The following is a 27,281-nucleotide window of genomic DNA, read 5'->3' as shown; positions in this document are numbered from 1 at the left end:
ACACACACACACACACGCTGGCACATCAAATCTGCCAGATTAGATGTATCCTCTACCTCTGAGACTAGAAGGGCAGCCATGGAGACTGAGCTGCCTATCTGCTGTGTATTTGCCTGGGGCCTTGTTCCAACCCAAGCATGTTCTTTGGTTGGTGGCTCAGATTTTGAAAGCTACCAGGGTCCAGGTTTGTTGACTCTGTTGGTCTTCTGTGGAGTTCCCTTCTACTTCTGAGCCTTCAATTCTTTCCCCAACTCTTCCTTAGATGTCTCTGACCTCCTTAGGTTTCTGTTTCTGTCCACTGCCGGGTGGAGTCACTCAGAGGACAGTTATGCTGGGCAGCTGCAAGCATAACAGAGTATCATTAATAATGTCAGGGATTGCCGTTTGCCCATGGGATAGGTTTTGCGTTGGGCCAGTTATTGGTTGGCCTTCCCTTCAGGCTCTGCTCCATCCCTGCATTTCTTTTAGATGGAACAAATTTTGGGTTCAAAGTTAGTGGGTGGGTTGGTGTCCCTATGCTTCCACTGGGGTCCTGCCTCTGGCTGTAGGAGGTGGCCTCTTCAGGCTCCATGTCCCTACTGTTAGGCATCTCAGCTAAGGTCACCTGCCTTGACTCCTAGGAGCCTCCCCTACCCCAGGTCTCTGGGGCTTCCTAAAGATTCTCCCCTACTTCCCCCCTAGGCAGCTACAGATTTCCATCCATTCTCCTGTCTCTCCCCTCGCCTGATCCTGTCTTTCTACTTTCTTGCCTCTCCTCTATACCCACCCACCCCCACCCCCACCCCCACCTCCACCCCCCACCCCCCAGGTCCTCCCTCCCTGTGCCTCCTGTGATTATTTTGTTTTCCCTTCTAAATGTTATTCAAAAATCCTTGCTTCATTCTTAACAAGCATCAAGCATCCAGAACAGGCATGTGTTCCTGTTCCTTCATTATGCAGATACAGAGCTGGGAGCTAGACCAAGCAATCCTCAGAGCTGGTGTCCAGATGGAGACTGGTCTTCCAAAGGCTCTGCCCATTGTTTGATCTTTTCATATTGCCTCTCCCTCCCCCATAGCTTCCACATGTCCAGTAGCAGGACAGTGTGTGTCAAATACTATCTGCTTCTCCTTGGCCAGTCCAACGATCTCCGTGTTACCTCTTCACTTTCTCTCTTAATTGTCTAATTCTTCAATCCTAGGGAAGAAAGAAATCCTGCCCTTCCCCTTTAGCTCACCCTTTGTGGGGATCATGGTGCTGCCTCAGGGATCTGCAGTCACTATAGTCTGAGAGACTTTCTCCCTGGTAGGTGGTGAGGTTTTAAGTTCAAGGACAAGTTCTCATGCTGTCCTGGGACCAAGTTAAATGAATCAAGAATCAGCATCAGTGGAATATCTTGTGTAGAGCAGCCTCCAGTATCCTCCGGATTCCTAGACTCTAGACGTATTGTTTAAGGTGGAGGCGTGTGCTGACGGCAGACAGGTCCTATAGTTGAGAAATGTCCCCACGGGCCTCCATCCTCTTGGCTTGGTGGCTGGCCTCTGAGGTGTAATCAGCTGCCCCTCTGTTCTGCAGCACATCAGCATTCGTGGGCAGCTGCTTCACTCTGTGTGGAGGACAGAGTTGCCACTTGGTGGGTTCTTTTCTTTCCATCTCCTGTTTATGGGGGGTTGTGCATCAAAGCTGTATAGAAACAGAGCTCTTGTAACTGCTCCACACAGAATTAGCTTAATTCTTAGCTCAAACAGCAAGAAAGACCTGTGGTCCAGGTCCCTGGGAGCTTGACAGCTGATCTATGAGAGGCTGTCTTTATGTTAAGGAAAGCTAGGCCTCATAAAGCCCCTAATTAATATCCGGATTCCTAAACAGAATTTTTAGTGGCATCTTCTGTGCTGAGCTTGGGGCAGGTTCACAGTGTTCTGCCTCAAGCCTTGTGCTCATTCAACAGAATCAACATTAGATGAAATGAAATACCTGCTCCTTGTCAGTGTGTGGAACTGGGATTTGACTCCAAGCCTACAGTGATGAGTGCTAACTTCCAGTTTTGAAAACAGCCAAGTGCCACTGTTGATAAAGAGCATGTGTTAGATTTCTGCTCTAAGAAACATGTGACAGCCTAAAGGAGAGCAGGTTTATTGCAGCTTGGATTCAGACATTCAGTTCCTGTTGCTTAGGCTGTGGCTCCCCCTTATATTATGGTAGTAGAAGAAGCCTGTTTACCTCATGCTGGGACGTGGAGAAGCAGGTAGGGACTGGCCTCCTAACACCTCCCCCTAGGATCCAAGCCCTCCAACTAGGCCCTACTTCAGAAAGGATTTCCTGAGAGCACTACAGACTGAAGACCAAGCCTTTAGTACACAGGCCTTTGAGCGATATTTCAGGTCTGAGCTATATTAGCACATTATTAAGGGTATTAATAATATGTGCCTTTATATATATTCTTGTGTATATTTCTTTCCTAGTGTGCAGGATCAAGACAAAAAACTTCAATATTTATGGACAACATGTCAGAAGTTGCCGCCACAAAATTTTGTTAACTTTAGGTATGTATTTGAGATTGTTTTTCTGTTGCTGTGATAACCATCATAATCAAAAGCTACATAGGGTCGGAAAGGGTATATTTGACTTACAGATTATAGTCTGTCATTGAGGGAAACCAAGGCAGAAACTCAGGGCATAAGAAGCAAAGATTATGGAAGACACTTGTTTCCTGACTTGGTCCCAGACTTACTACTTAGCTATCTTACACAGCCTGGGTCCAACCTACCCAGGGATGCTCTGTCTACAGTGGGTTAGGCCCTCCTACATCAATCGTTAATCAAGAAAAAGCATCACAGACATATCCACAGGCCAGATTGATAGATGCATTTCCTAAATTGAGGGTCCCTCTTTCCAGATGTGTCAAGTTAACATCAAATTAGCCTTCACAGTGTATATGATTCTATAAAGGAAGTTTCAGTGAGCTTGGAGTCAATATGGTTCCTCCGAGATGATGCTAACTCTAACATGCTTAGCACATTCAGAAGAAGGCTTTGCACAAAAGTATGGAGCTTCTGGAATGGGATGGCCGTGCATGCACTGCCGGGCACTAATATGTGGGTGATGTTGATATATAGAAATAGAAATGCAGATACTCTGATCATTTTGACCCTGTAGCTGTTAGCAAAAACGTTGCTGTGAAAAGCTTTGGTGATTGTAGGTTGTATTTGGAGTCCAGGTTGTCCCAAATGTGGATGCAGTTAATGAGTAGTTACTGTTTCTGTGTCCGTCCACAGATAGTACCCAGATCACTGTACAGTGGAGATTATGTTTCACTTCGTTATTAAATATGTCTCTTAAGAAAACTTCTCATGGGACAAACTTCTGGGACTTCTCTTTCCCTTGGATTTCTATACTTGGTAGAAGCATAGATGAAAAGTAGCCCCAGGAAATTGTCAGTTAAAACCAAGCAAAGGGTCCAGCAAAGTGACTCAGTGAGCAAGGGCCCTTCTGCTGAGCCTGGGAAGCCATGTTGAGTTCTGGCATCTACAAGATAGAGGGAGAGAATTAACTCCTGCAAGATGTGTCCTTTTGTCCTCTCCCTCCCTGTCCCCACCCCCTCCCCCCTCTGATATACACATAGGAATAAATGTTATTAAAATTTAAAAACAAGCTCTTAAAATCAGACTTTTTTTTTTTTTGTCTTAAGGGGTTCATTTAAAATCCACTCTCCAGGTGATTTATGGGACATGTTCCCTGACCTTAAACTTAGTCTTAGTCTTTATTTTAGCTCTGTCAGGTATTCCCTCTCCACATGTAAAGGACTGGCTCCGTTTTGTGAGTTGTCACTCTTCTCTGTAGCACCCCTCATTGATTACAAGCCTGGCTCAGAATGGCAGGCAATAGAAATCTGCCTGTGTGATGTGGGAACTCAGTTACAGACCTTAGTGTGTTGAGGTTTGATCTTTTAGCTTGCACCTTTTCCTCTGTAACTTTTACTAATTATTTTTTTAAATAATGAAGGACATTCTGATGGTTCCAAGCTCAAAAGTTACACATTGAAAAATCCCGTCTCTAGCTACCCTGTTTGTCTCAGCTACAGTATCAACAATTTCTTCAGTGTCTATCTACACTTCAAGAGCTTCTGTGTGTGTGCATGTGTGTGTGTGCATGTGTGTGTGTGCATGTGTGTGTGAAGTGTGTGCACAAGTGTGTGCATATGTGCGTGTGTGTTGCACGTGTGTGTTGCACGTGCACGCACACGTGAAGTATATTCATACATATTTTTATTTTTTGAGAATTTCATATATGTGTATAACACATTGTGATTATGTCTACCCCAGTCATACGTCTTCCCTTTTGTTTTTAGCCAGAATGATCATATATATTTTATATGTCATTCTCTCCTTTGCCTGCTCTGCTCCATATCTTGGCTTAATATATCGTGGAGAATTTTCTGAATCACTACATGATTTTTTTCTTTTTTTTTTTTTTTTTGGTCACATTGTACTTTGCTGTAGATCAAGATAGACTATAATTTATCTAACTAGTTCCTTGTTAATAGATAACGTGGTTGTTCATGTTTCATTTTTATACTACTTATGAGTTAGAACATAAGTCTGTGTAATAGATCAAATATTTTCATAATTAAAATGGTTTTCAAACACAGTTTCCTTTTTTTAAAACTACTTTTTTATTAAACATATATTGGGTCCACTATTAATCAGGTTAACTAATGTATGGGCAAAGTAAGTAGATTATAAAGGAAAATAAATTAGAGATAAGTAAGGTTAAATTAGTGTGATGGTGTTGGACCTGTTTTCTCCTTCCAAACCTTCAGTAATCTGTTTTGAATAAAGAATGAGGAATGTGAGCAGAACTCCACATGAGGGGGTCCCAGAAGTGACAGCCGTGTGTGTGTGTGTGTGTGTGTGTGTGTGTGTGTGTGTGTGTGTGTGTGTGACGCACAGAGATAGCGGAGCAGGGACACTTCACAGCACTTCAGCGATGCTCCTGCCCTTCTGTTTTGTCTCATAGGTATTTAATCAAGTTCCTTGCAAAGCTCGCCCAGACCAGTGATGTTAATAAAATGACTCCTAGCAACATAGCCATCGTGTTGGGCCCTAACCTCCTGTGGGCCAAACAAGAAGGGTAAGTGGTTCTTTTCCATCTCATGCTTCAGCTTCTCCTTCCTGGTGGTTAGCATGGCTAGTGACAGATGTCAGGAGACATACTCCAACTGCAGGTGACTTCAGAGTGATCTGAAATTGCTTTCCCATCCAGCTCATGTTTGGAAGACACAGCTGTGCACTCGGTGTTAACTCCTGTGCAGATGACACAGAAACATAGACATTAACCCCACCTAAGAGAGCCTCTGCTCCTGAGTTCTGAGTAGTCAGGCAGCTTAGCAGCCCCTGTATGGTAACAAGCCAGACACACATCTCTGTGTATGGACCACAGGGCAGACCCATGCCCCAGGCTCTTGTGTCTCTGGCTATGCCTAAGAATTTAACTGACATAAAGCAAATTGACAAGAGAAAAGCCTGTAGGTTTTTGCAAGTACGTAGGACATGAAGGCACAGAGAACACCCAAATGTTGCTACAGCTGGACAGTGTGGTGGTGTGTGAACATATTGCAAAATGGACTTGGGCTGGACAGTTGAGTGTAGGCATATTAGGAAGATGAGGATTGTCTCAACAGTTTGTTAGTACAGATTGGCCCCCTCATCCTGTCATGATGGACAGTGTGGGGAAGGTGTCTTTCACTAGGTCATCCCTGCCCTCAGGAAGGAAAAAAAAAAGCCAGAACTCCCTCTAGCATCTGCTGCTTTCACATGCTTTTACCTCAGCATAGCCTGTCCCACAGGGGCACACATTGGGGTGTCCTGTTGTGTACCTTTCGTGCTAACAGTGTAGGTAAGAGGGTGTGACAGGCTGAGGAGGCTGCTGAGCCCCCTCCTCTGGGAGTGACGCTTGTTCACCTTAGTGAACAAATAGTTTCCTGGCCTTGGCACTGAGACCAGAGCAAGCACCATAGTGAGGCAGAGCTTAGATTCTGCCCTTTGAGGACAGTATACATGGTTCTGGATAACTGGAAGATTCCTTTACAGAGGTGAGCTGTGAAGGACCTTGTGTGTATGGCTGACTTCTTTGGAACTTACTCTCCTGGGTCTTATGGGAATCGTCAAGGTTCCTTTTTCCATTGTTAATATACAGTGTCCCTCATACGACCATGTTTTGAACGTCTGTTTCCCAGGTCATGGTACTGTTTTGTGGGGTTGTAGAGCTATTGAGAAGTGGAGCCTGCTGACTGAGGCAAGTTTTTAGGATTGTCTTTGAAGCTGATACCTAGCTCCCGCCTCACCTCAATGTGAAGACCCTTCACTAGACTATTTTGCTACCATGACAGTTCTTTCACCTGTATGGCGGAAACCATGAGCCCAAACAAATCTGCTTCCTTGAGTCACTTTGCCATAGCAGTGTGAAAGTGACTAATACTGTCCTAAGTAGAATGGCTTCACGGCGTTGTCTTTAGGAAGCCTTTGCTGGCATTGAGCAGTGTGGGTTAACTAGAAGAGATAGACCTTGAGAACTTATTTGGAGGTTCTAGCAGGGGAGTGCAGCTACTCGTATACCCTTGACCAAAGACTGGTCCTCTATTGGGGAAAGTCCGTCTTCCTCTTCAACTGAGCGTGCAGCTTCAGGAGGGATACATATGGAGCAGTGAGGGAGGAAGGGGACACCCACCTAGCCAACCAGATCAGCCAAATCAACCCTGGTAATCAATGGGGTGACCAATGTCACAGCCAGGTCACCAGAAGGGAGAACAAAATACTCAGGGGAGGAAATACAGGGACAAAGAGTGGAGCAGGGACTAAAGAAAAGGTCATCCAGAGACTGCCCCACCTGGGAATCCATCCCATATGCAGCCACCAAACCTAGACACTTATTGATGCTGAGAAGTTCTTGCTGACAGGAACCAGATATGGGTGTCTCCTGAGAGGCTCTGCCTTAATGATAACAAATGTGGATGCTTGCAGCCAACCATTAGACTGAGCCTGGGGACCCCAATGGAGGAATTAGAGGAAGGACCGAAGGAGCTAAAGGGGTTTGCAACCCATAGGAAGAACAATGATATCAACCAACCAGATCCCACCAGAGTTCCCAGGGACTAAACCACCAACCAATGATTACACATGGAGGGACCTATGACTCCAGTCACATATGTAGCAGAGGATGGCATTGTCCAGCATCAATAGGAGGAGAAGCATTTGGTCCTGTGAAGGCTCGTTTCCCCAGTGTAGGGGAATGCCAGGGCATTAAGGTTGGAGTGGGTGGGTGGGAGTGGGAGCATCCTCATAGAAGCAGGGGGAGAGGGTATGGGAGAGGGGGAAAGAAGATAACATTTGAAGTATAAATACATAAAATATCCAAGAAAAATTAAATTTAAAAAAAAGCTAGAAGAGCTAGGCAGGAGGACTGAGCTGGGGAGCAGGTGCTCTTCTGAGGATGCTCTCTGACCGCACACGGTATCTTTTGAAAGAAGTGCTGTTCTCAGATCCATAGCTGAGGATGGCGAACCATGTAATTTGCCCAGGGCTGCATGGCAGGACAGTGGTAGGGTATGAGCACTGACCACAGAGTCTGTGTTCTTACCTGCCACTGCCTCGTTGCTGCTGGCTAGCTTAGCAAATCATCAGTTTGCTTGTTTGTGCCCAGTTTTGTTTCAGAAAGTAGTTGTAAGCATACAGCGTCATAAAGCAAAATTACAATTAACTAGGATGATGAGCTAAGATCATATAGTAAATAAACCTCTGACCAAAGATACCCGCATAGAAAGTAATGCAATATAGCTATGGGACAAGAATTTTCAAAGGAAAACAGACAAAATTCAAAAAGCAGGTTAAAATCAGTACATTTAACAGTAATAGACACAGCTTTCTGATGCCCAGAAACTTGTCTGGAAGCACCGTAGCCCGAAGATAGGAAGAAGTCCAAAAGTCTGCAGAATGCCTGAAGGAAAGCTGTATGAATAATCAGCATGTGTTCTTGAAGACCTTTTGGACTAGTGCACACGTGGGCATGGGAGCTGACCTGAATCTTCACACGAGGAAGAGTAGGAGGGTACTTTGCCAGGAGGGCTTGCGCCATGCTGGAATGTGAAGGAACTAGATGGTTTTCTTGGTTAGGAAGTGGGTGACACAGCTTGAGGGCTGAGGACCAGTGACACTAGGACAGGAGAGGTTGGTTTGAGGTGTTATCCCTGAAAATCAAGGCTCCTAGGAATCCAGTGTCTGTTCCTAAATTAGGCCTCTTGTGCCTCAGACTTTTCATGATGTGACTGATACCTGAGTGAACAGCTTAAAAGTAGGAAGTGTTTATGTAGGTCTCAGGTGTCATCTGGCTGTGTGGCTGTAAGCATCTGACAAGGCAGACCTTCATGGTGTCGGAAGCATGTGGCAGAAAGTGTTACTTAGCCAGGAAACAGAACCAGAGGAGAGGCCAGAGATCATTAAAGGTCTTTAGAGGTACGGCTAGGAAAATTCCTTCCCAGAGATGTGAAGCAGCATCTGTCCCTTCTTCCAAGGTCCCAATCAAAATCTGGGCCATGATTCTGCCAAAGTTTTGGACTCCCCCAAAGCCACACAGATAAAGCTCCAGCTCTAGTCTCACTCAGCCTGCCATCCCTTCACCCCTGCCAGCTCACTTCAGGCACTTCCACTCTGCTGAGGGAGGACTGATAATAAATAGCTGGGTAATTCTTCCTCTAGGGCCATTACTAGCAAACTCATAGGGCCTTGTGGGTTTACTTTTTGTATCTGTTTGCACATATTTTATCCATTAGCAATCATCAAGAGACCCTGACAGCTTTCGGAAATGTGAGGCTGCCGAGGTGGAACATTTTAATTGTGTGAACTTCCTTGCAGAACCCTGGCTGAAATAGCGGCTGCCACATCTGTCCACGTGGTCGCAGTGATTGAACCTATCATCCAGCATGCCGATTGGTTCTTCCCCGGAGGTACTCATGGTTCCAGGCTTACAGATTGCTATGTGGCAGTAGTATACCACATTTTTTACAAGGAAGAAAACATGTCAATGATTATGTATTCGGTTTCCCTTTTTCACACTTCACTTCAGATTTCCTTCATGTGCATTTATATTTTGATATGGTAGTGATTCTATTATTTTCCATTTGCCTTAGTTTGACTAAAATATGTTTGCATAATGTATATTGAATGCCCTCTAGTTGCTATGATTGTAGACTGTCTACTCTGAAGGAACTTGGATGCCCTGAGAAGGCAACCATATAAACACATAAAATTATAAAATTATAAAGTGACAAGTTAGAATGTTGGATAGAGAAAAATTTGACAAGCTCAGGTGCTGGGAGAAGTGAGCCAAGGTCTGTTTTTCAGGAGTGACGCTGACTGCACAGGGCCTTCACTTAGCACGGGTTTGGTGAGCTTGCTTAGTTGTTTGGACTATGCAAGGGAGAGAATAAAGCAGCAAGCCTAGAGCTGGTTGGAGCTGGTTTGTGATGGTCAGAGGATTAGGGTTTCATTCTGTAGCTGTTAAATTTTCCAGTTTCTCTTGTTGTGATCATGGGATCCACAGAGGTTCCCATGGCCTCTTCAGGAACTGGTTGTTTGTATGTTGAGTCCCCATGTCCTGCCCCTGCTTTCTCAGTGCAGCCCAGCGGCCTCGTCCACTGCAGTGTGAGCTCCTGATGCAGGCCTGGGCTCAGTTCTCTGTCTTCCTGTCCTTGAGAATCACTCCTTGCTGTTGCTTAGGGAAGGTGGGTCAGGCAATGAAGACTGACATGCTGCCTAGAATTTCCTCGCTGCCACAGGCAATGAGCCTTCCGGGCTGCCTTTCACTGCTAGTTTATATCAAAGGATTGGTCTCTGTCACTTTTTAAGTGACTCAGTAAGCTCTCCGTGTGTCTTGTCCCTCCTTGGATTCCTGGATCTCTCAAGAGCAGTAGAGCTGTTTGCTCAGCTGGCCCCGCCAGGCTCACCTCACTGGGGTCAGGATCTGTGCAGTGCAGAGGCGCTCATTCCACTGGGGTATGGGCGAGCTCCCCCTGTGCCAAGTCTCACATTTGTTTCTCTTCTACAGAGGTAGAATTCAATGTATCAGAAGCATTCGTGCCTCTTGCTACCCCAAATTCTAATCACTCATCCCATACTGGAAATGACTCTGACTCGGGGACTCTGGAGAGGAAGCGACCCGCCAGCATGGCAGTGATGGAAGGGGACTTGGTGAAGAAGGAGAGGTGCGTGGAGAGTTGGTCACTTCCACAGAAATAATAGGTGTCATGTAGGAGGGCATGTGACCATGCATCTGGTACAGGCTTAATGGCCCCGTGTGACCCTGGCCTACAGAGTATAGATAATTCAAGAACCACGCTGTCCATTCCTTCAGACATTGATCTGACCACAAAGTAGGGGTGTAGCTTGGCTGTTAGCATCTGTGCCTCGTGTCCCAGCCTTTACTTGATGGCCTGTTATGTGCCCCACAGTAAAAAGAGTGCTACCACACACACTAAATCCACTTACATGTGTCTTAAGTGTTAACATGTGGATTTAGCTGAGGATCATATGAAGACAAACACATTTCCCAGGGAGCTATGGGGAAACATATTTTTGGCCTTGATATACTTGCTAACGGCTGAGAGAAGCCCCAGAATTTGACAGTCCTGAATGGGGGAAATGTGTGTTTTAAACTTTTCCATCCTATTGTCTATGAGCAATTCATGAGATGCTCAGTACTGATTAAGACTGTGTTTGAGTCTTGCCTTCAGAAGGCAATGTAGCCCCTAAGTGAGGAACGTGCTAGCAACTCAGTGTCTCCAAGTGAGAGCCGTGTGAAGCCACACACTGTCTTTATCCACCTGACACACTGTCTCACGGTGGGCTTCTCTTGTCTCCTTCCCTGAACTTCACCATCTTCCTTTGTAATTGAGCACTGTTACCTGAGCCCCATTCAGTCCTTACCATTGTCCCCTGGTGGCCTATTAGAGTTGTTAGTCTTCTGAATTTAAGTTACATGAGGTGGTACAAGTCTCATTATGCCCTGACACACCATTCTCAGCTGTCTGTTCTGCTTATTCTCCAATAAACATCAGTTAATGAGGTCCAGATTCTCAATTTTCCAAACTTAAGAAAAGAAAATTAAGTTTTGCAGTGTATGCCCTATTGCTCTGAATGAAGAATGTCTTCCACCGTCCAGACACCATCCTCCCAAAAGCGACTATTTTTTCCAGCTGTACATAGCTTTCAGCCATATCCTCATGTGCACACATGATTGTGTCTGTATCTCATGCAAGTTCAGAGGCAGTGTGGTGTGATCTTACACAGCCACTGGTATGCTCTGGATTTGGCTTCTACTTCCTTCTCAAATTTAGATAGGAAATCGATCAACACAGAACTTAAGTGTCACTCAATGTGAGGCTGCCTGTTCGCTCTCAGCTGCACACACCCACCTGATCAAGGCCATTTGTTGATCAGTATGTGAGGTGTTGGCTTTGCTAAGGTTCAAAGCCAGATGCAGGTGCTTGCTTTGGTAACTGGGATGACCACTGACACATCTTGCCATTTACCTGCATGCTGGGCAATGTGGGCGGCTGTCCCTTCCATGGTTTTAACCTATGAGAACCAGCGGGCTTCTGTCTCTATAGTCGGCATGTGTGGTGTGTTGACTGTTTCTTCTCTCTGTGTAGCTTTGGTGTGAAGCTTATGGACTTCCAGGCCCACCGGCGGGGTGGCACTCTAAATAGAAAGCACATATCTCCTGCTTTCCAGCCGCCACTCCCGCCCACGGATGGCAACGCCTTGGCTCCAGCAGGCCCAGAGCTCCCTTCTCAGAGCTCTAGGGCTGACAGCAACTCAGTGGGTGGGCCTGTCCCCTCTTCTTCGGGCATATTGGAGCAGGGGCTGAGCCCAGGTGACAGCAGGTAAGGAGCCCACTTCTGCTGGCAGTCAAGACTGGATGCCCCTGCCTTCTTCTGAGTGGCAGTCCTTGGCGCAGTTGCAGAGCAAACCAAACCAAATTTGCTTTCACTCCTTTGGTTAACGGAAGAGAAAGACTGCAAAATTGCTTGTTTGCTTTTCTGTTTTCAAAAGAAAGCAGCACTTGTCTGGGTGTTTTGGTGGTAGACAGTAGAGACTAACGGGTGTCTAATGGTGTGCTCAGCCTCTACCGCTCAGTGTGTAGCTGTGTTCATGTACCGTTTGCCTGCTGTTGTTCACTGTGCTAACTAGGAAGCATTTGAGAATGGGGAGCTGGCCAAATCACAGGGTTCTTGACATTTTTCACCCATTTTGCTCATTTAATGCTTACATTCAGTTGTGCAGATTCACCAAGTAGCTGCCATTGCACCAGGCTGCCAGCACAATGGGTGGCTAAGGGTCCCGCCACCCCTCAGGGCTTTCAGGTTTACAAGAACTGGCACATGGGTTCAAGGAAGAAAGTAAGGCATGTTTCTGAAAAGGCTCGCTAATATGCTTGAACTTCTGACAAGATGCTGGGAGCTGGGCTTCACAGTGGATCACCCTGAGAGGCTGAGAGACCTTTGGGTTGGAGATTTCCACTCTGTATCATGCAGAGGCCACTGCAAGACTGATCTCTGCTTCAGAATCCATGGCTCTGCAGGAGATGAGCCCTGCTCAAGTGCTGAAGTTTTCATTGTCATTTAGCCCTCATCTCTGGCGGCCACACAGTGCCACATGGTCATATACGCACACTTGTGCATATATGTGCAGTAAATGTGTGTAAAACAAAGCCTGTTTACCCAGGCACTGTTTATCACACAGGTGGGTTTTCCTTGGAGAACTCTGATTGCATCTTTTTGGTTGTTGATAAGATAGACCTGTCCTGGTGGTATAGCCCATAATCCTAGTTACTTGGAAGGAAGAATAATTCAAGTTCAGGGCCAGTCTGGGTAACAGTGAGACTTTGTCTCAAAGTGGAAACTGAAGCATGGGGCTGAGGATATAGGTCAGGTAGAGCACTTGCATGGTATTTCAGGAGACTTCAGAGAGAGAAGCACAGGACTCTTGCTCTGTTGCCATGGCTGGACTCAGTGCTTTTGTACATCTGTGAGTCCTCCTCAACACTTCTAATCTAGGGAAGTCCATCTTTCTGTCAAGAAGTCCTGCAGTTTTGTCTTGGATGTACTTATGAATATGCTGTATGTGCCATGCTATCTGTGACCACCCCGACATGCAGGCCTCCAAGTGTATAAGCCAATGCACATATCTTTATTTCCTCATGACATTCAGTTTGTTTAACCATAGCTAAATATTTAAGGAAGTAGTCAGTCGTCTGCAAAAATAGGAGCATGTGTCAGCCATCAGTCTCCCACTAGTTTCTATACTTGAAATATTTATGCACACACTTCAGTGGCATCTGCCTTTTGGTGACCTTGACAAAACGTAATCTTTGGTTTAGAAAGCTGTGAGCCAGGAAGTAGGAGGGCTGGATTGGCTCCTTCTGCTGCCGCTATCAGTTTTAGACTGAGTCATCAACCAGCTCCTTAGAACGTCTCTTCTCAGTCCAGATAACGGATGATAGTTAAGCCCTTTTTAATCCAAGTTCCTTTGCAATGGTTACTTTTGTACAAGAGCTAGTAAAAAGTCCCCAAGCCTCGTTTTCTTAAAATAACACCCAATTTAAGTACATATAGGGCAGAACTTGACGCTTACTGTGGATCCTCTGGAATGCTTGGCAAAGTAGCTGAAACTTAGTCTATCTATCACAGGGAATCTCGAAATGCCTCGTCTCTGAGTAAATATCTACTTATCTGCCAATTCAGGCTATTTAAAATTTTAGATAATCTTTATTTCCCTGGGTTCTTTTATGTATCTCCAGCTGATTATGTTTCAGATAATTTTTAAAACTCTTTCTGCAGGGCTGAAGAGATGACTCAGTGCTTAAAATACTTGATACTTTTCCAGAAGACCAAAATTCAGTTTCCAGCACCCACCAGCTTGCAACCACCTGTAACTCTAGGCCTCTAACATGTCTGCCCACCTGCACACACACACAGATCTTAAAAACAAAACCCCATTGTTGTATTAGACACTTTTTTGTCTGCCGTTCTCCAGACAGTACAGCATATCCAGCACTCTCACAGCTTCTCTACTGTCTCAGTTGTTATGAGAGGTGACTTACGGTGCACAGGAAGGTGTTGACAGTTAGGTTCTAATGCCATTTTATATACAGGGCTCCCGCAGCCTTAACTTTTGATATCTGTAAGAAGTCCTGGAACTTGAGAGTCCTAACCCCCATACAAGGATGAACTGTATCTTAGCTTTCTACCAGGGATTGCCTGACCTCTGACCTCTAACTTCACCTTTTCCCCTCTCAGTCCTCCAAAACCCAAAGACTCTGTGTCTGCAGCTGCCCCTGTGGCAGGAAGAAACAGCAACCAGATAACCACGGTCCCAAACCAGGCCCAGACAGGTGGCAACTCCCATCAGCTCTCAGTAGGCACAGCTCACAGTGCAGCTGGCCCCAGCCCGCACACTCTGCGTCGAGGTAAGTGTCCCACATCCCTTGTGCTTGGGGAGAGTAAAAGAACTTCCAGAAGTTACTGAAAGAATCACGAGGCTCTGAGAAGTCATTGCCTGTTACCAAGTAACAAGCAGGAAAATCAGTCATCAAAGAGGAAAAAACATTGAAGAAAACTGAAAACATAGAGAAAAGAAATACCAGAACCAAAAGAAAGTGAATTTGCGGTCACTTGTGGGTTTCTAGGAAGTTGGTGTCCAAGACACTGCTGTTTGGGACCACCACAGCCTCCAGATACTGAGCTTTGCGAGCCAGACCTGCAGGCTCAGGGTTTTCTGGTTTAGGAGTGATGTAATCCAAACAGCTCCCACCAGTCTCCTTTGCTCCCCGCAACCCAGCAGCCAGGGCCATTGCTCTGAAACACCAAGAAACCATGTCACCAACCCCATCTCTCCCCCAGGCACAAGCCATTTCTGTCATTCGGTCAGGGCATTTATTTTTCTTTCTTCTGCAATTCTTCCCAACCCCTGTGACACAGTACACGTGTAGGGTCAGAAGATAGCCTTGGGTTTTGTCCTCACCTTCTCCCTGCTTTTCCACTGTGTGTGCTGGGTCAGCTGCCCAGGGGAGTCCTGGAGATTCATCTCCATCTCTCTGTGGGAGAAGCATCCCAGGCGTGCTCCTGTGCCTGGCTTTACCTGGGCGCTGGTCTTCAGGTTTGCATAGCAAGTGCTTTACCCGCCTGAGGCACTGTGTTCTAGCTACTGAGCATCTTTCTTGACCTGAATTTGTAAATCTGTTTAGTTCATTATCCTTCTCCCCAAGGTCTTAGTGAGCTCGGTTCTTACCTGTTTCGTGCATTTCAACATCTTACCCTCATGTGTGATTGCCAGAGATGGCACTCAGGAAGCTCGTGTGCTCTGGAGCTCAGGGTGCCTCAGAGATCTAGAAAAACTGGGACTAACTTTATCCCTACCTTAGTCAGTAGTCTATTGCTGTGAAGAAACACCGTGATAAAGGCAGTTGCTATAGAAGAAAGCATTTCGTTGTGGGTTTGCTTACAGTGAAAGGTCAGCCCATGATCATCATGGCAGGAAGCAGACAGACATGGTGCTAGAGCAGTAGCTGAGAGCTGTACATCCCGAACTATAGGCAGAGGCAGGCAGGCAGACAGACAGACACTGGGCCTGGGATGGACCTTTGAAGCCTCAGAGCCCACCCCCAGTGACACACCTCCTCCAACAAGGCCATGGCTTCTGGTCCTACGATTGCTTCCACTAACTGGTGACTAAACATTCAACCATGACCCTGTGGGGAGTGTTCTCATTCAAACCACCACAACCCCCAACTCTGACTTTGTAGATGTCTGGAGGTGGTTTTGGTTGTCACAAACAGCAGGAAGTGACAGCAGTTAGGGCACAGAGGCAGGACAGCTGCTGGTGCTGCTGAAGTGGAGAGACCATGGTCTGGAGAGGGTCATGTTCCAACAGAGATGCACGAGGAAAGCCACACTTCTTCCTCCAGCTCCAGTCAGTTAAAGTCCATGTTGACCAGGTTGCCCTGTTTTCCCTAGCTGTGTTTACTAACATGTGAAGAAAGATCCTCACCTCAAAGTGTCTCATAATTCTGGTTGCTCAAGAAACAGTGAATTTAACATAGCAAGGGGCATGTGGGTGCTGAAGCATGTTTCTGAGTTTGTGTTCTTTACATCTCTCTGAAATTAAGACTGGGGAAAGACAGTCCTTTACCATTGGAAAACCTGCAGGTAGGAATGAGGAGGATATGATATGATGCTGCAGGGAAGAAGTAGAAGGGAAAGGAGCTGCAGGAGAGAGCCAGGGGGCCAAAGGCAGGAACAATTCATGAGGCTAGGCCTCCCACTAGTCCTTGCCACTAAGAGTTACTGTACCAACACACAGACTCGGGGCAGGGAACTGAAATCACAGCAGTAAGCACAGAGTAATATTGCAGACTTCTGCACACATGCTCACAAGAGTGCACAGTGGCCCTCAGGGAGAGGCAGTTAAGAGAAGAGTAGACACAAGCTGCCAAACTTTAGAGAAGCTGCAGATATTCTCCACAATCAGCCCTGAGAGCCATGAGTGCATGACAGACTGGGAGGCCCCTTCTCTACTGGAGAGATGACGAGTGCGTTCAGCACAAGAGATGCTCACACTCAGGCGTGTGGGCTGCCGCGGCTCTGGGAGCAGGGCTTAGGCCACCCCCCTTGCTTGCCCTGCACCTTTCTTTCTGAGCATGCTCTCCTCATTAGCTTTTCATGTGTCCTGGCACCATGCTGTAATGGGGAACGTGAGAGGCATCAGGCTTTAGTAAGAAGGGGGAGCAGATTGAAAGAGTTGTTCAGTTTTCACCACAAAACCAGCTGAACAGTAGGGCTACCTGGGATGGGGCGGGAGACAGCAGACAGTGTCATCAGCAAGGGCCACTGGACTGTTGCCGTGACCTAGGGAAGGTGGCAGTGGCCACAAGAGGAATCCAGGAGATCTGACCTGTATCTTTGATGCCACTCTTAATGCAAGGGCATTATAGAAGAGGAAAAAGACCCTAAACTCCAGAGTATGTGTTCTGGCTTTAGTCTAAAGGTACACACTGCTTGCAGGTGCTTACTTGACCTCTTCCAATGTGTCCTACACATATACAGGAGAAATAAATGACGAGGAGGGTCAAAAATGAGGGAGCATTGCAAGTATTAAATTCATTGTTGGAGTTTCTGAAACAGGATCTCACTGTATAGCCCAAGCTAGCCTCACACTCTCCAGGATTCCAACCTCCGCCTCCTGAGCACGGGATTGCAATCGTGCCGCTCCCCTTCTCCGTCACATATGTACTCTTTCTGAAGCACTCCACAAGCGCTAATGAACATCAGTGCACTTTTTCAGCAGGAAGGCAAGCTCTGCTCTGGTGTGGTCACAGGCCCCACTTCATCCTTATTGTTCTCCTGTCCTGTACTCCTGTCCTTTCCATCTGTCCTGCCTGCCTGAGCTCAGCTATAGCTCTGCTTTTGGAGAGATGGCTCCCCAGAACCCAGAAGGCCCCATAGGACAAGTTTTATTCTGCCTGTCTGCACCTCAGCATTCTAGCACCTCCATCGCAGTCCCAGACAAGATCTGCTGCTTTCCAGTCCTGCTGCCCTGTGCACTGTCCTTGGGCTTCCTCACCTGAGTCTTCTGCATTGTAAATGTCAGGCATGAGTTAGTTCATCTTCAACATGAGTTTACAGTCAGTACTGCTTAGGGCAGAAAACCAGACTTCTCCTCGCCCTCCTCCTCCTTGTTTTCTTCTTTTTCTTCTATTTCCTCCTCCTCTTCCTCATTGATTACACCAACCAGAGTGTGGCTAATATTCCAGAGAGCTTTTCCTTTGTAAGCTGTTGTTGATTTTATGAGTTGCTAGGCTCAGAATTCTAGGCCTAACAGAGCAGTATATCATGTAAGCCCTTTTGCTGGGCCCTGTGAATAGGAAGAAAAGCAGTGTGGAAAGGAAGAGGAGGAAAAAGAATCCAGGGTGACCACATGAGATAGGTTTGAATCGGTTCCTATTAGCTATGCGATTGTTAGAAAATAACCTGCCAGATTCCACTCTCTGGGCCAATCCCACCATGATCTAGTGAGATGGGCATGGCAGGGAATGAGAGGCCTGGTTTGTAGCTGAGTGGCACTTGCTTATTTCTGTCCTCTGATTCCTCCTGTCTCAGAGTTCTCAGTGTGACCTCAGAAGAAACGGAAATAACTGTCTTTAGGATTTTTGCCCCCACCATCCTCCTCTCACTGTGAGATTCTGTTCAGATCTAAGCTGGCCTCAGAGCAGGAACTGTGATTCAGCTCATTTTAGGGAAATAGATATAGGCTCATTTGTAATAGATTCTATCTAGAATGTGTCCAGAATTGGTAGAATTTCCATGAGTGAAAACTAAAGTCAGGGTCTGAGGATGTAGCCCAGTGATAGAATATATGCCTACCATGGAGGAAGCCCTAGATTCAATCCCCAGTAGCTACCCTTCCCCACACCTACCTCAGACTGTACAGAAAATGCTTGGGCAATTGTGAATGGGCCTCTGTTCTTCCCTCCTGGGTTTCTTCCCCTACTTTAAAGTCAAAGTGTGTGGGGACTCTGGAAAAGGGCCACTAAGAAGCCCTCAGTTTTCTGTTTTGTATGGGTGTGTAGCTTCTCTTAAACTGAGTTTTCTTCCTTTTGAACTTGTGAAATGACAGGTCACTGAAGGCCTGTATATATATATACATATATATATGTATGTATATATATATATATATATATATATATATATATATATATATGTATATATATCATGTACTTAACTTTTTATATAAATTGCTTATATTGGACTAGTTTAAGTTTATAGTTCTGTTCCCACTATGCCTGTTACCTCATTGTTACTGTCTGGCTTTATCATACTGCATCTGTCACAGCGGAGACACCAGTGTCAGGTCATTAGTTCCACACTGGATTCAGGTTTTTCATTTGTCCATTGTGCCCATTTTCCATCCCACTTCCTGCCCAAGAGTTCTCTTTCCTCCTCAGTGTCCTCAGGTTGGGAAGGGTTTGGTTTTTCCTTTGTTTCTGTGGCTGTCTGTTTGCCAAATATTCTTGGGAGAGGATGGGTCTTGAGCTGGGGGTTCATACAGCAGGCCCCCCCCCCGCGCACTTCTGTGCCCCTTCCACAACCATACCCGGACCTAACTCCTGCCCCTGTTTTCTCTCTTCTGTGCAGCTGTGAAGAAACCTGCTCCGGCACCCCCCAAACCAGGAAACCCACCTCCTGGCCACCCTGGAGGACAGAGCTCTCCAGGCACAGGCACATCCCCAAAGCCAAGCACCCGAAGCCCATCACCGCCTCAGCAGCAGCAGCAGCAGCAACAACAACAACAGCAGCAGCAACAACAACAGCAGCAGCAACAACAACAACAGCAGCAGCAGCAGACCCCGGGCATGCGCCGCTGTTCCAGCAGCCTGCCTCCTATCCAGGCACCCAACCACCCACCACCGCAGCCCCCCACACAGCCTCGGCTGGGTGAACAGGGACCAGAGCCAGGCCCCACGCCACCTCAGACCCCCACACCACCCAGCACCCCACCCCCGGCCAAGCAGAATTCATCCCAAAGCGAGACCACACAGCTGCATGGAACCCTCCCAAGGCCACGGCCAGTGCCTAAACCCCGCAACCGGCCTAGTGTGCCACCACCCCCGAATCCACCTGGCACCCACATGGGGGATGGTGGCCTCACACCTTCAGTGCCCACAGCCTCCAGAATCGTCACTGGTGAGTAGCAAGGGCTCCATGTTCTCTCAGGCTTCCCTTGAAGGCAGTCAACCCCAAGCCAGGTTGGACAAGTCCATGCTGGGAGCGCAGCCACACTTGCTTCCTCTGAGCCGTTCGCGGCGGCTTTTATATCAGGACAGCAAAGATGAATACGGTGGCACAGGCCATAAGGCCTGCAGTTTTCTAGGTGTGAGACTGTCTTCATTTACATACTGGGAAGTCAAGGTAGAAGGTATTGTACGACACAGACATGGAGTTCATAGTTCCTTCTCACAAGCTGGGCCTGGTGGCCACTACTTGGAGACAGGAGCAAGTTCCAGGCCACACTGGACTTATTCTAAAAGTAAAAATTGCACATACTAAATTTCAGAAAGCACCATTTATGCTAAATCGAATGCTCTGGGAAGGCAGATCATCTGAACACATCATCCACTGTGTGAGCCTCTAATGACTTTAGTGGGACCAGGTGGAGATTTTCCTGTCATCCCCATAAATCTGCCTCAGGCATGGGGTTGATTATACGTTGCCGAGCTATCTTGTGGGGCATTTTAATAGAAGGTCCTATAAACACATGATCATTTTATTTAATTATAAGAATGTTTTCACCTGAGTACTGGGCTTTCTATTTAGTTTGGGAAACTATGGGTTCATCAGTGATTCGATGGTCACGTGGTCTGTACACCATTTCTTCACAGCAGCTTGCTTTTAATTGGCGCAGCCTTGCTGTGGGTTGTCCTGTGTGGGAGCATATAGTAGAAGCCATTGAACTGTACTTCTGACTCCCCAGCCCTCACAAGTGACTTCTCAGCAGATGATAACCCAGTGCTAAACCCAAAATAAGTTAACCTACTACAAAAAGATTGTTTTCCAGTTTAACGTATAGTTTAACGTATGTTACCAGTAGTTAATAACCGTTTCTATGACAGCAGGTTGTTTATTTGAAAAGCACAAAGCCACATTGGTTTCTTTGCTGTGTGTTTCCCACTAGATGCCCTTCCCGGTGCCCTCACAGGTGGGGAAGGTTTCCAGAACTAAGGTCTGTAACCTCAGCAGCTTGAACTGCAGCTGCTAGCACCCCCGCTTAGCCATGTTCTGTGTGTGCTTTTGACTTTGTGCTCAGGGTGGCCATTTGACCCCATGCCACGGCCATCAGTCAGCCATCCATTCTGTAGCATATAGTTATGCCTTTTGTCCCACCAGAAGAATTTTGAGCTTTGGGTTTGCCCCAAATCTAAGAAGTGGCTGTCACTAGGGTGAGATCTCAGTTTGAAGTCCGATAAGATGCTGTATTGTTCCACTGTTTTTCTTTGGGTAAGCCTGTCCCAGTGTTCTGCGCTTCTCAGTACCATTCACCTGTCACTGGCCTATCAGTATCCAACAGAAGAGGACCAGGGTACCGGCAGCACAGAAAACTATGCATCCCTGCGTTTTGTGCTTTGATTTTTAATTTTGTATCTTGCGTGCAAGGTAACTGCATGGAGCTTCTTAGGTGATGTCTAAAACTCTCAGCCCCTCCAAAGCTCCCAGACCCCTTCATGCCCTTGGCATCCAGCACGCTTACACTTTGCTTTCCTAGGTTGTCTGAGCCTTTAAAGGACATGGAAGCTCACCTGAACACACCTTTGGGCATATAGTTATTGGGCAGCAGAAGGCTCCCGTATGCTACAGTTGCTTTATTCAGTGCCCTTAGCCTTTTATAAGATGTATAGTGTAGGTGTTCACAGCTTAGTTCAAGCTTGAAATGGTGGAGGATAGAGACATTCATCTGCTTTTCTCAGGACTTGGTAATGAATCCATTAGTTGAATGACTAAACCTTAGTTAAGGCTGAGCCTTTTAACACTTTAATAATACTTATGACACCAAAATTTTACTCAGTTCTTTTATAACTATACTAGAGAACTCTGCAAACCAGAAATATGCATTTTTGTAATACCATGGACATCATGGTATTGCCATGTATGTGTATTTATTGCCAAAAGATTGTTTTAATTGATTTATCAGTCACTATACTTTATAGTGAGGTGAAATTTTACTTTTAAAAATGATCTAAGATGTTTTTTAATCTTTGCTATACATTTTTTTAGCACAAGAAATCCAGGGTTCCTGTAGTTTCCTTTGTATTGTAGCATTAAGCTAAAGTATCCTAACATCCCTCGTCTACACACACTTGGAAATGTAGAGAAGGCCAGCATGTGGGATCTAGGAACCCTGCTAGCATGGGTCATGCTCTTAGCGACTCCTCTTGGATGCAGAGCTAGGTTCCCAAGATAAAGTGCACAGTGCTTCAACTTGGGAAACCTGGGAAAGTTTCCTGAAAGCCTCTCACTGTTTGCATCATTTAACGTAAAGAAGCTTCAGGCGTTAGGGACTGAGTGAACACTTGTGGGCAGAGCACACCGCCAAGCCGACTTGGTAGCTCACTCCCCTCTTCAAAGCTCAGTCTCAGAACTCTGGAGAGGGGAGGGGTTCTAGGCCATTCTAAATGTCAAGCTCTCATTGTAACTCTGTAAAGCAGTAGGATTTTAGCAAAGAATATTCTAATTTAAACATTTTATTAAATAATTTAGATGTATGACCTGCCATATTCAGTAAGAACTGAAATTGGAATGTTTAATGGTAAGGAAAAGGCAACTGATTGGCCAAAGCATTTTTGCTACTTTATGATCGTATTTGTGCACTAATGGCTGTCACTAACCAAGTCACCCTAACCCTGCCTGCCCGCACCCCTACTAATAGTGCATGCACTAAGGAAGGCTGGCCTTGTCCATGCTTGCTCTTCATTGTTCTAAGGACTAAATGTGTTCACGGACTTGGTACAGGTGGGCACTGGGCTGGCCTTGTTACTCCTTCATTTGCATTCTTTCCTCTTCCAGCAGGCTTGAGATGTAGTAGACAGAGCATGTGTTGTAGCACCAGAGACACTTTGGGAAGGCACAGCCTGGTTGATGTATCAAATGCCAACATTGGGCACAACGGGTAAAGGGACTAAATCAGATAAAATAAGAAAGACTAACAGCCTATAATAGCAGAGGGTAAGCAAACGGTAGTTATCTGTTATCATGTTACATACAAGACTAGGCCTTGTAGGACCCAGAGAGAGACAAGAGGCTGCAGGCACCTAGGTATTCAGATCTTTATTTTCCATTGCAGAAGTCTGCTTCTAGCCTGCCTTTAAAGGCTATCTCCTTCTGTGTTCTGAAGGCAGGGAAGTCCATGGTCATGATCTCATTTGCCCTGTATGAATTTTATCCCAGCATTAGGATTCCTTTTGCATTCTATGCCATTGCCCACATAGGTACTCACTATTCTATCAGCTATTACTTGTAGCTGAACATTTACTGGGCTTTTGCTTCTAATTGCAGTTTAATATGTAATGGCGTATTCATGGGAAGCCAGACATTCAGTGAGACTGAGTATAGTCCCTCCTTTAACTAGAGCAATGGTTCTCAACCTGTGAGTTGTGACAACAAAAGACCATCAGAAAAAAGTTTTTTCCATCACATTTGATAGTCGTACCAAAATGTTATGAAGTAGCAATGAAAATAATTTTACGGTTGGGAGTCACCACAAGGTGAGGGACTGCATTAAAGGGTCACAGTACTAGGAAAGCGAGAAGCTCTGGGCTAGAGTAATAAGCTCACTCTGCTGTTCACAAACCAGAACTTGCTAAGGGACTTGCTGGGGCTTTCAGACCTGAGAGAGGCTGTGTGGGCAGTGATGTTTGGGGCTTCACTTTGCATTGGGTTGCTTTCCAAGGTGTGTTTGGATCTGGTACTTATGTGAGTTGATATCAAAATAGCATGTTTGAAGAAAAGGGTTGCAGCCTAAAGCACATAATCAAAATTATTGGAGTGAAAATTCTTCTAGATCCATATCGTAAACTCTGTAGAGTGCCAGTCCTGCCCCTTGGCGGCCTGTATGCCAAGGCACTCACTCAAGAAAGAACGAGTTCCATTTGTCAGACTCCCAGCCCCATCTCACTGCCCTCCCTGTGCCATGAGGCCAAGCTGTTACCTGATGTTCTTTTCTGGGTTCCTTGTTGTCACCTTTAAATTAACTTTAATATGAACTTAACTCCAAGCAACATACCTACAGACCAGCCCTTCTTGGAGCTGTGTAGAATCATTAAAAGAGGGGAAAGAAGGCTTAAGGGTGTCGTCTACAGTGACACTTTTCTTTCCTGCAGTGAGCCAGGTGTCCAAGACTTCAGCCATTATCTTCTGAGAGAATACACATGGTCCTCTGGGAGGTGGAGAAGCACAGTGCTGTCCAGAGAGCCCAGACAGCTGCCTTTGCTTTGTGTCTGACCTGTGCCGGCATGTCACCTGATACAGTGGTGCCCTGGTCTCCAGGGTGGAGCTAATGCTGGTATACAGCAGCCTCTGATGTGGTGTGACAGTCACTGTGGACTGCATGTGTCTTCATTCTGCAGCAGATACACAGCCATGTTTGCTGTCTTTCCAGAAACTGGCCCTGCACACGTGCAGCCCATTTTACCACTCTGCACATACTCCATTGTTTGCTGTCACAAAACAGTTTTTGTGAGAGTGAGAGAGGGAAGGGCAGATGGGACAGACAGGGGGCAGAGGAAAGCTATGTTTCTTACACCTCACCACATGGGTTTTGTCCTAAATATATTATTGTTTTCATCATAAGTAGAGAATTTCAAAAAAGTACAAATTAAGAAATGATATATACATCACAGTGGTGACACACACCTTTAATCCCAGCACTTGGGAGGCAGAAGCAAGCAAATCTCTGAGTTCAAGGCCAGCCTGGTCTGCATATCGAGTTCCAGGACACCCAGCGCTACACAGAGAAACCCTGCCTTTAAAAACGAAATTAATTTTTAAAAAAGTATATGTGGATGGATTAGGAAAAGAAGAGCCAGTTTGTCCTCTTTAATAGCTGGCACCCAAGCAGAGGGATTGACAATCTGATTAGTATGCATTTGCATTCTGCATGCTCCACAGCTCATGTCTCCCTAGGCTGTCAGTGGCATCTGTGGTAGGTAGGATAATAGGGGAAGAGACTTGAGTTTGCGATGATTTTCTTGTTCACGGCTGCCTTGAGTCATGGCCACCTCTCTGCCTCAGACTATGAGAAGGGAGGGTTGGGAAGGTGTTTGCACTAGTCCACTAGTTATCTGTCCACCTACTGCCTAGCTTTATAGGTCTGCCTTGTGCCAGTCATGGCTGTAAGCACTGAACAAGACAGGTATGCCCTTGCCCTGTGTGAGCCACTAGTCTGAGGCATCCTTAATTCTGTGTACACAGACTGCTTGATTTGTCTCTGAACCATGAGATTGAGACCCATTCAGTTGGTTTCCGAGTTACTGTAAATCTGAAGTGTCTGAAGTGGCACTGAGAACCTGGACCCTTTAACTTCTTGGCACCTCCATAATCTAAAAATTCCCCCTAGTTATGGTACAAGGACAAGTTTCTTGACCTAGGAAAAAGTAAACTCACAGCTCAGAACTATATGGAGAGAGACCAGAAAGGGCTCTGGGGAAGGGGAAGAAATCAGTCTCCTGGCTTACCTGAGGGTCTCATCAAGGCCACATCTGTCTCCTTCACTATTGTGTCCTCAGCAGGCAGGGCAGGACCTAGCATTGAATGAGGGGTCTTGTGAGCATGCAAGGGGAGGGATAGCGGCTTAAGGCCTGGGTATTTGCCATCTCTCTAAGGGAAGTTTCAGTCAACCTAAGACATAAAAAGAGATTTCAGTGCATTAGTATTAGAAAAATAGTATTTAGAGATTTGGTGGTCTACTGAAGTTGTCACAAGGGGTGAATGTGTCCCACAGGGGACACTTAACAGTGCCTGGAGATATTTCAGGTTGTCTCTCTGGAGTTCAGTAGGCTGTATGCCACCAGCATCTTGTTGGTAAAAGCCACCAGAGTCTACCCAGTATCCTACAGTGCAGAGGAAAATCCCTGAAACTGAGAATATGCACGCTTTGACTCAGTGCAGGTTGAGGTCACAGCCTTATTGCCCAGATGCTGTTAAGAACCCACAGTTAGTGCACTGGAGGCCTAGATGAGAGTGGAAATACCCTCACTCAGAGCAAGCATACTTCAAGTGTCACACCTCTCCGGCTGCCCAGGCTCTCAAGAGTCCCGGTGGCTGCAGTAGGCAACTGCTGCCTAGGGTCTCAAGGACTTGAAACCTCTGGAAAGGGCTGTGTTTGTGCATGGGGTGACTCGGACCTTCCAGCTTTCTTCTCAGTGCATTGGTAGCATTTGGGCCTCACCTTCACTGACACCATGTTTCTTCATGTTTTTTGTCCAGACACCAATTCTAGGGTTTCTGAATCACTTCGAAACATCTTTCCTGAAATACATTCAGACTTGGCAAGCAAAGAAGTGCCTGGCCATATCCTGCTGGACATAGACAATGACACAGAGAGCACCGCCTTGTGAAGAAAGTCACTTGCCAGCCTTTGGCCCTCCATCCCAGTGAGCGGATCTGGGTCAGGCAAGCCTCTGTCTCTGCAGACCAAACAGTGAGAAGCTTTCGGGGGGGAAGGAAGGTCTGACCACGAAGGACTAGACTCCCACGGCCCAAGGAGAATGTGAGGGCCAGTCCTCAAAGCTGAATGACCTGTGTCGTAAAGAAGTTGGCTTGCTTTATCTAGGACGAAAATCATGCCAAAAAATGATCAGAACAGAAATATCTACAGCAGAGAGTGTTTACTGCCGAGAAATGTATGGAAGCCTTTGCCAGTGCTGTCAGCTCAGTCAGCACTGGGAGTGACTAGGAAGAGACTTACCTATCTATTTAATAAAACATTAATTATGCAAGATGCCTACTTCCTGCTACTTGGACTTTGGTTCTCACATACCAGAGGGAGCTTCCGTTCCTTCAGACTTGCTGCAGAATCATTTTGTATTAGATACAGTCTGTCTCCTCCAACCCCCAGAACCTCGAGCATTGTTGGCGACTGCTGGCTCTGTTGCCTCATCAGAATGGATGTGAGTTGTGCCTTGTGGATCACCAGAATATGGAGAGAAATATACCATTCTTTTTTAAAAAAACAAAACTATAATTGCTACTTGATAAAGAGCGAATGTTATTCTAGTTTCATGTTTAATTTGAATTAAATATATTCTGTGGTTTATATGAAAACTTGCTAATTCTTGGGGGCAAACTCTGGTTATATACATGTGTATTTGTGTGTGTGTGTGTGTGTGTGTGTGTGTGTGTGTGTGTGCGCGCGCGCGCGCGCCTATGTATGTGTCTATAGGAATTTGAAATAGAGAGATGCTAGCATGATAGTTTCAGCCCTTGGGAGGCAGAGGGTTATAAGTTTGAGGCCAGCCTGGGATACATAGCAAGTCTCTGAGACTGGGGAGTTGGGAAGCAGGTGAGGTGTGAGATGCAGAGAGTCAGGTGTTTAAGGTCATCCTTAACTACATAATGAGTTGGAGGTCAGCATACACTCTATGAGGCCATGTCTCAGAAAGACTGCACAGCGGTGACAGCTGCCCGGTCCTGTAAGGAACATCCA

General features: G+C 46.2%; 1 protein-coding gene across 19 annotated transcripts in view; it reads left to right on the top strand.

Moving 5' to 3' along the window:
* Arhgap17 (Rho GTPase activating protein 17) overlaps nucleotides 1-26,899 on the top strand; it is an 89,238-nt gene extending 62,339 nt beyond the window's left edge. For 2 of the 19 annotated variants that reach the window (XM_087586616.1, XM_087586579.1), the window contains 9 exons: nucleotides 2,442-2,522; nucleotides 4,996-5,109; nucleotides 8,886-8,977; nucleotides 10,078-10,234; nucleotides 11,681-11,914; nucleotides 14,330-14,499; nucleotides 19,223-19,771; nucleotides 20,760-20,783; nucleotides 26,063-26,899. In XM_087586616.1, the coding sequence (XP_087442742.1) occupies nucleotides 2,442-2,522; nucleotides 4,996-5,109; nucleotides 8,886-8,977; nucleotides 10,078-10,234; nucleotides 11,681-11,914; nucleotides 14,330-14,499; nucleotides 19,223-19,771; nucleotides 20,760-20,783; nucleotides 26,063-26,193 (1,552 nt within the window). In that variant the 3' untranslated portion in view covers nucleotides 26,194-26,899. 19 annotated transcript variants of the gene reach the window in all.
* The last annotated feature ends 382 nt before the right edge of the window (nucleotides 26,900-27,281 follow it).

The sequence above is a fragment of the Rattus norvegicus genome, chromosome 1 (assembly GCF_021556685.1).
Source record: "Rattus norvegicus strain SHRSP/BbbUtx chromosome 1, alternate assembly SHRSP_T2T, whole genome shotgun sequence".
Lineage (NCBI taxonomy): Eukaryota > Metazoa > Chordata > Mammalia > Rodentia > Muridae > Rattus > Rattus norvegicus.
Note: the sequence above shows the minus strand (reverse complement) of the source record. Positions and strands in the feature narration are given on the sequence as shown.